Here is a 7905-nt window from a genome sequence, read left to right as displayed (position 1 = left end):
CAAAATCATATCAATTTCCTCGACTGCTTTGTTCTTATTAATTTATTTTATCTTGAATGTGTTTGATGTGTATATGCTTAATACAAATGTAAAATTCAATATATTACAAGTTACACAGTAAAAACCGCATTTTCAGCATCTGAACATTTAATACAAAACTGTACACTGTTGATAAAAAAACATCCATTCAGTCCCATCACTACAATCCATGTCACTAAATAACAATTTACCACTTTTCTACACAGACGGTATATTAGCAAAATAATGAAATATGAAAAGCTATTGAAATATATTTTTAAAAAGGCAAAACATGAAACGGTTTAAATTTTACCAATTTACAGCACCCATCGCCTGCCATCTAGCGGCTCACTATAGCTATTTTACTGAACATGCCTGAAAAGTAAAAAAAAAAATACATATATAGGCTATATTTCACTGCATTAACAGCATCTACGAATAAATATGAGGAGCTGATATGTGTGATGTCCATCCTCTTCACTGTTTGCGTTTCCGCTTGCTTTCCTCGTATCTCCCGCTGGGACTCGGGGTCCGGAGGTTTGGAGAAGAAGAAACCGTCTTCAGGTTAGCCGCCGGCATCCCTGGCCTGGGGGAAGGTGTAGGACGCATGTTTGCATAGACAGGACACTCTGAAGCTGTATTAGAAAGTAAACACAGGACGAATACAGTATTAATTTCTGTAGTTAACACGCAGACCCTTCCCGGAGTTAATTTATCAATCAGTATGTTACCAACACCTGCAGGTTCTGTTTTTAAGTTGTAAGTTATTCATCCAGATGTGGACAATAATAGTGTAAATAAGAGGGCAATTGTATAATATTAACATAATATAGCCTATTTTGCAATCAGAATTTACTTTCTGCAAAAACCTTTTAGTAAAAATATCAGATTTTATAAAAACTTAAATGAAATATTTTCCTGGTAATTTTTTTCCTATTTACAATTAGGAACAGTCATGCAATTACCTTAGAATTGATTATCTGCTACATCCAGTGGTTGAAATACTGAAGAATACAAATAGTTTCACTTTGCCCTCATGAGCATAAAAAATAAAACAGAAATTATAAAGTTATATTTGGTATATACGCCTTATAGCTGCAATGTTGATCTGATATGTGGACAAACTATTTATTGGCAGAGAATATATAATATTTCTTTATAAAGTATAAATAATTCACAAATGCTATTTATTAACTCAATAAATGCTGTTAGTTAAGGATGACAAAGCTTCCTTTGCGGTAAAAAGTCTATGAGGAAATATATACACATATATTTGAGTGGCCTGATTTGTTACTGGGTGTGTTATCAAGTAACTGATAAAATTATCAGGTATTTGTAGGGTTGGTCTGTGCCTGTCAAACAATGATGAATGATGACTCAAGTTTCTGGCCTGACTACAATCATGTTGGAAGCCCTCCATTTGCTCTCTATATTGCAGTTTTTCCTCAGTTGCTTAAGCACATAACACTGTTCTCAAACTCTTAAAACATTAAGTGTGACCATCACGTCAAATCATACTGTGCAGCACACACTTCATTTGTCCTGCAAACAGCTGCCACCCACTCAAAAAATTTAACTCCTGTTCCAAAAGTAAATAAATTCATCAACTAGTGAAATTTCTCTTTATAGTCGAGACAGTCAGAAGTCTCAGGAACTGTCCAAAGTAATTCTGTTTCTGTATTTCATTACAAACTCCAATCCTATAATGAAGTTAAATAGAGCCGACGGAAAAGTAGCCATCAAAGCTTTTGTCATACAAACACCAGTTTCTCACTGTCAGTGTGTGGCTTTCCTGTAAGTCCCCTATTCACAGTATGTGCTGGCAGTAATAGTGTATTGTATGATCGTACAATAGCAATGTAAAATGCAAAACAAATAACTCAATTAAGCAAATTTATACAAATTAGAAAACTACTGTTTATCCTGTAAATCTGATATTTGCTCTTATAATTCACATATAATGTCAGCCATATAGAGTTTGTACTTCTTCTGCTTCCGCTCCGTCCTCTGTGATCTCCCCTTCCTGTGACCAAACCACTGCGTACTTACAACAAACTTATGTCTCTATGCTTTAATTTAACTGCTGTAACCACATAAAATGTGGTACATACATACATAATTATGTGGTGTAATCATGGTTGAGAAATGATAGCTGATGAGTTGCACCTGTACGCTAAATATGACAACATTTGATAGGTTGTGCTAACATTTCAATAAGAAGAGCATGTTACTATGCAGTAATTGAATTTCAAGAGTCACATGTTGATAATTATTTGAGGCATTAAGACAATAATATATCACTGAAATTATGAAACATTTATGTTTGGATGGTTATGGGTGGCTGAAATATTTTGCATGTGAATTATGTGTGAAAGCAACACAAAAAGTACATACTGTTGTGACAAAATCAGCGAAAGATGTGAAAATTTTGCACAGAATTATGATAATGAGGATTTCCATCTGACATTTGTGCAAAAGAAACTGAGAGTGTCTTGATTTGACACTCTTTTAGTTTTAGAAATGTTGGGTGCACCCGTGAGGAAGAAAGTAACAGCTGCCCCCACCTATATATGCATGTATATTGTACGTGTATTACAGTGCTGAGTGGTGCAGTATGGTTGAGTTTGTCAGTGTTGGGACAGCGAGCTCTGCAAGCAGAAGGTGGTCCTTGACGTGTTCTACAAATGACAGTCTCTGTGCATCTTTACTTAAACCACAAAGGAGAAGACTGAAAGTCTTATTTGTCCTACATCTACACTTTAGATTGTCTCACGCTGTGTTGTTAAACCACAACAACCACCGCATATTCACCGGCCCCCGATTTAGGCAGATAAAACTACCTGTAATCATGAGCGCTGCTTCCTGTGTCTTTTGTTCTCCCACTCAGACATAAAGCGCTTATAATACGCTTAAAAAACTGTCTGTCCCTGTCTGCGATATTCATTCAGTGCATATCTAAACCCAATGGGATGTATTCTGTGAACCTATTTGCCTTTTTTTCTTGTCCTCTTTTTCTCAGAGCTGCCTTTGTCAGTTTTGCAGCTTCTCTCGCCCACAATATAGATACAGATCTTATCTACAATCTACTGATGTTCCTTGCTGAACTGTCATTAAGCGGTCTAGATGATTATCTAAAGCTTGACACTGAAAGAGAAAACTAGTACCTCTTCTTCCACGTAGTCTTCTTGTCATTAAGACACATATGATGAGGAGGACTATCAGGACGAGACTTGATACTCCCAACACAATCCACATCCACCATTTGTCAATCAATTCGATGGGAGACACAGTGACTGTAAGAGAAAAATGAAATGTGACCACATTAAATCAATTTATCAGTGTGTGTACAAGTAGACCAATGTGTGCACACCATAATCCTGAACCTTAATCCTACCGACTGGGGTACCTGCAGACCCCAGAGGTTCACTTTTTGTCATATTTCTCAGGTGTTTTATTCTATCATTGCAATTTTTCATGACTTTGTCAATCAATTTGTTCCTAATGACTTCATATAATTGTTTTCTGTTTCAATTAGTGCTTTTTAAAGATATAAATGTACTGTATTGGGGTCCTGAGGGACCCCAGTCAAAAGCACCCAATTACACCTATGCAGTTTTAATAGATGGAACTATTTATTGAGTTCATGTTTATCATGGGTCCTAATTTAAAGTATCACACACTATCAGGGGATAGCGGCACTCTGTCAGTCATTTTGAGGGTTCTGTGGAAAGATTGTATTTGGAATAAAAGCTGCAGTTTGTATTAAAGAAAGATATATACTTTCATTTTACAGAATATGGAAATTAACTGTAACTTTCCTAAAAGAATAAAATCAGTTTTGTTTTTTTATCAGATGACATTAATTAGATAATAATGTTTTGAGAAGAAATAAGTTAACATTTTGTTTCTTACAGTAGTTTATTCTTGGAGTCCCCAGAGACCCCAGTTGGTAATCTTTGTTAAATGTTAAATATGTTGGTAGGATGCGGGTTAATAAAATAGATTTGTTAAACAAGTCATTATCACAATTTCAGGCAGAAGTTTACACCTCACAGGAGTAAATTGGAATAATTTAAAATAGTTTGGACGTCTCTTGCCTGACGTCTTGTGACATCTATAAATGGACAAATTACACTTTTGAGCAACGTTCACCAGAAAATCAACACTTTCAGAGTTTCAGAAGTTTCAGACGACTGCTCAGACTATGCTGAATCCTAAAAATGTTCTGTATGGTGAGTCATAGTTCATGAGAATTGCATCCATACACACACACACACACACACACGCACACACACACACACACATGCACACACCTTGTGACTTGTATGTTGTATGTTCCATTTCGTTCATCACTGTTATGGAGGAAAAAAGTGACTTTAAGTTGCATTCCTGTCATCATAGCAAGGTAGACAATTGACAGTATTATGAATCCATAATATTTCACGATAACAAGCTTGATCAGATACAAGTAATACTTACCAATAACCACTTCTACTGCGTTTCTCACGATTTTCTCTCCTAAATTTGGAATCACTTTTTGGATCATGCAAAAGTACCATCCGCTGTTATTGTGTGTAACATTTGGTAAAAAGTATTTCAGCAAAGTCTCCTCAGTGTCTTCCTTTAAGTCCTGCTTTGTTTTGATGGATGCCCCAGTGGAGGTATTTGTGGATTTGTTAAGGACCTTGGAGGCGAGTTCCTCTGTGACATTATTGAATCTGGGTTCAGAGCAGTTAAAACACAAGAACACCCAAAATCTCCCTTGTTCTTCAACTCTCAAATTGCAGAACAAAGTCAGATTGGAACCAAAAGGAACTTCCTTTATTTCCTGCTCTTCATCCAGACTGATGGTAACTTGAGCTGATATCATCATGACTGCTACTGCCACTGTTGATAGATAGATAGATAGATAGATAGATAGATAGATAGATAGATAGACATTTCATTCATTTCTCAGTATGTTAACAATAACTACAAACTTGTGTTTAAATCTACACCTGCCCTCTCTACATGTTTATTCTCCTTTCTGTTTGTCTGTTCATTCATTATTCTATTTAACATCCTCATGTCTTTGTGTTCAGTGTAACAGTCTGTTTTGATCTGTTGAATATCAAGTGCAGAGTCTTACCTGTGAGTAACACCAGAGTTGATTGTTTCAGCGACATTTCCATCGTATTATGTGAGAGGTGGTCTTCTTCTCAGACTCATCCTGTCTCTGCTGCCTGTCTGCACATCTGACAGCCAGTCGAGCACCTGTGTGTGGGTGGGAGGAGGGGTTTTCTTTTACTGCAATACGAGAATAAGTAGATTTAAGTGAGGGGACTGCAGCGGATGTTGCATAAACAATAACCGCGGGTGGAAAAGATGTAGGCTTTGAAAAAGACAAGAGATCCTTGACCAAACACTGATGCGCTTTTGTTTCAAATGCTTCTAATTAAAAAACATCAAAGGCAGCCTGTTAACTGCTACCCACATCACTAAATATGTACATCCTGTTTTAGGCACCCTCTGTAGGTTAGTGGCAGACAGCGGGTGAGTGTCAGAAAAGCATGCAAGTGCTGACTCGCTGAATAAAAACAGGGCACAATGATGCAAGGGGTTAGTGAAACCCTTGTGGGTTTTGGTGCAAGGGTGCTAAAACGCATTTTACCATGTCCCCACAGCGTCTTACTAGAAAAGGCGCACTTGGCTTCCTGTGACAAGACACAACTAAGTATGGTAAGGTAGATGAACTTTTCTGGCTCAATCTCCGACCACAATCTGTAAAATAAGTGCAGGACAGACAACAGAGATGAGAGATGATAAGATACTTATTACTTTTTGATGTAGTTTCATAAAGGAGAGTTGCTGTAAAAACACAGTTACATCCCTTTCTGAGCCTGTAACATTTCATAGTTCAGCTTTTGGAATCTGAAATCTATGTAGCACTGATTTACTCTTATACAGTAGTATGTTAAACCTATCATAAACATGATAATCAGTGTTTGTGCATTATCTGTTCATGATGGAACAGTGAAGAAAAAGAGGCCACAAGTAGATATATATCTCAGGTTAACAGGGGGTGTTTAACTTCTGAAACCTCATATTCACAAAGAGAGTGAAAGTAGGTCTAATCTGTATTTAAATAGTGAAAAAACCTCTTATCATTTGTTTAGTGGGACAGTTGTTTGCATAGATGAAAGTGGAATGTGTGTCAGAAATATTATGCGCCTATATTTTTATAATTAAAACTTTTCTTACAACTTCTTTATTTTCCAGTCAGTCAACATTCATACAACATCTTCTAATATACTACAAATTAAGTATAATGTGAGTAGACTCTTGGTTAAGTTTTATGTGCACTAATTACAAAGACGGGTCATTAAAAATAAATAAATGTGCTGTATTAAATGATTCTGTTTAATTAAAATAGCATTTTTAAACATTTTTGCTCACAATTATGCTCTGTTCTGCACTTTCAGAAAGGCAGAGAGTCAGGTCTGACATTGAGTCTGCCATCTCACTAAATGCTACCTCAGAGAAAATGTTATGGTGATATTTGTGTCCTGCAGATACTGACATCAGGACGGGGACATAACCTGGATCCCTGAAGAAATACGACTCTGACTCCTATTTAACAAATGTACTGTAGATTTTTAACAGGGGGCCTGTTCGGCTGTGTGTCCCAATTGTTTCCTCCTTTCGTACCCCAAACCAAGGTGATACACCAACAAAATGAAATGTTGGAATTACCTTAACAAGTCAAGAAATCCACGTGAGACAAAGTCAACATCATACTTGGGTTTAATTAGAGGCCATCTTGATTCATTGTAATCTGGGAGGAGATGCAGGAGCAGAATCATTTTGTCTAGTTATTTAAAGTTTGTTTCTCAAAGCCCACTGTCAGCACATGTACATATTCAAGCTCATAAGAATATCTGCTTTTGTTGCAACTCTTTATCTTCTTTTATTCAATGTATTTATCACAGTTTTATTGTTGCTGTTGTTATTTTGTTGGCTTAGTGTTGTTGCAGCATAGAAGTCTGTTCACCTCAAACTCTTCTAACTGGCCTCCATCTTCATACTTTACCTAAATAAAAAAAATCATATTAATTGACTTTTGTTCATTTACACATTAACTGACTTTTCAGTTATCTTTATTTAATGTTTATTTGTATAAGGACAAGTATACAGCATGAACAGACCACAGCATTTACAGCATAAACTAGTTTGCAATGCCAGTCCCTTTTAAAATACATAAAACTCAACAGTAAAATACATTAAAAAATTGCACAAGACTCAACAATACATATACATACTGTACATTTTAACACAAAACACAATACATAGCCTATGCACACATTACAACACAAAACTCAACGACAAAGTACATGCAAAGCAGCACAAAACTCAAACAACTCACAAACAAACATACCATAAAAGTTTCATAAAACAACAAGCAGCAGATCACTCATGACTACATGACTGATCCCTCTTTACAAACTGTTTCAGAAAAGGCCATCTGTCCAAGTGAGGATTTAATGAAGGGCTCCTTACGATTCTCTGCAGATGCACCTCGTGTTACTGAAGCCTTGAGAGGCACCTCCTGAGCAGCCTGGTTATTTAGGCATTTAGAGATTAGTTTAAGGTAAACAAATTTTACTTTAAAAAAAAAAGATAAAATATCCTGATGCTATATAACGTATTTTTTGTTATTTTGTTCGATAAACCACGTTTGCAGCACAACATGAGCCCTTTGTCGTATCGGCCTTACTTTTCTCCGAGTCCTCAAAGGCATCATGACTCACCCCCATTACAGGAACACCAACACCCACAATCCTCCTCTGCCGCATGCGCTCCACGCACTACGGCCCAAAGGCGTTGGTAGCTGGTGTCCGTCCGAAGATG

At 36.6% G+C, this 7905-nt stretch overlaps 1 protein-coding gene across 2 annotated transcripts; it reads right to left on the bottom strand.

Moving 5' to 3' along the window:
• Positions 1-27: 27 nt before the first annotated feature.
• LOC137188035 (uncharacterized) lies at positions 28-7894 on the bottom strand. Of its 2 annotated transcripts, XM_067597395.1 has the most exons (6): positions 7806-7894; positions 5147-5304; positions 4498-4905; positions 4332-4370; positions 3183-3311; positions 28-653 (listed from the first exon to the last, which is right to left on the bottom strand). In XM_067597395.1, exons 2-6 carry the CDS (start codon positions 5187-5189, stop codon positions 496-498), a joined length of 777 nt encoding a protein of 258 aa, XP_067453496.1. In that variant the 5' UTR covers positions 5190-5304; positions 7806-7894; the 3' UTR covers positions 28-495. The 2 variants fall into 2 exon arrangements, with proteins under 2 accessions (XP_067453496.1, XP_067453497.1); XM_067597396.1 differs by lacking the exon at positions 4332-4370.
• Positions 7895-7905: the final 11 nt, after the last annotated feature.

This window comes from Thunnus thynnus, chromosome 8, assembly GCF_963924715.1.
Source record: "Thunnus thynnus chromosome 8, fThuThy2.1, whole genome shotgun sequence".
NCBI classification, from domain to species: Eukaryota; Metazoa; Chordata; class Actinopteri; order Scombriformes; family Scombridae; genus Thunnus; species Thunnus thynnus.
Note: the sequence above shows the minus strand (reverse complement) of the source record. Positions and strands in the feature narration are given on the sequence as shown.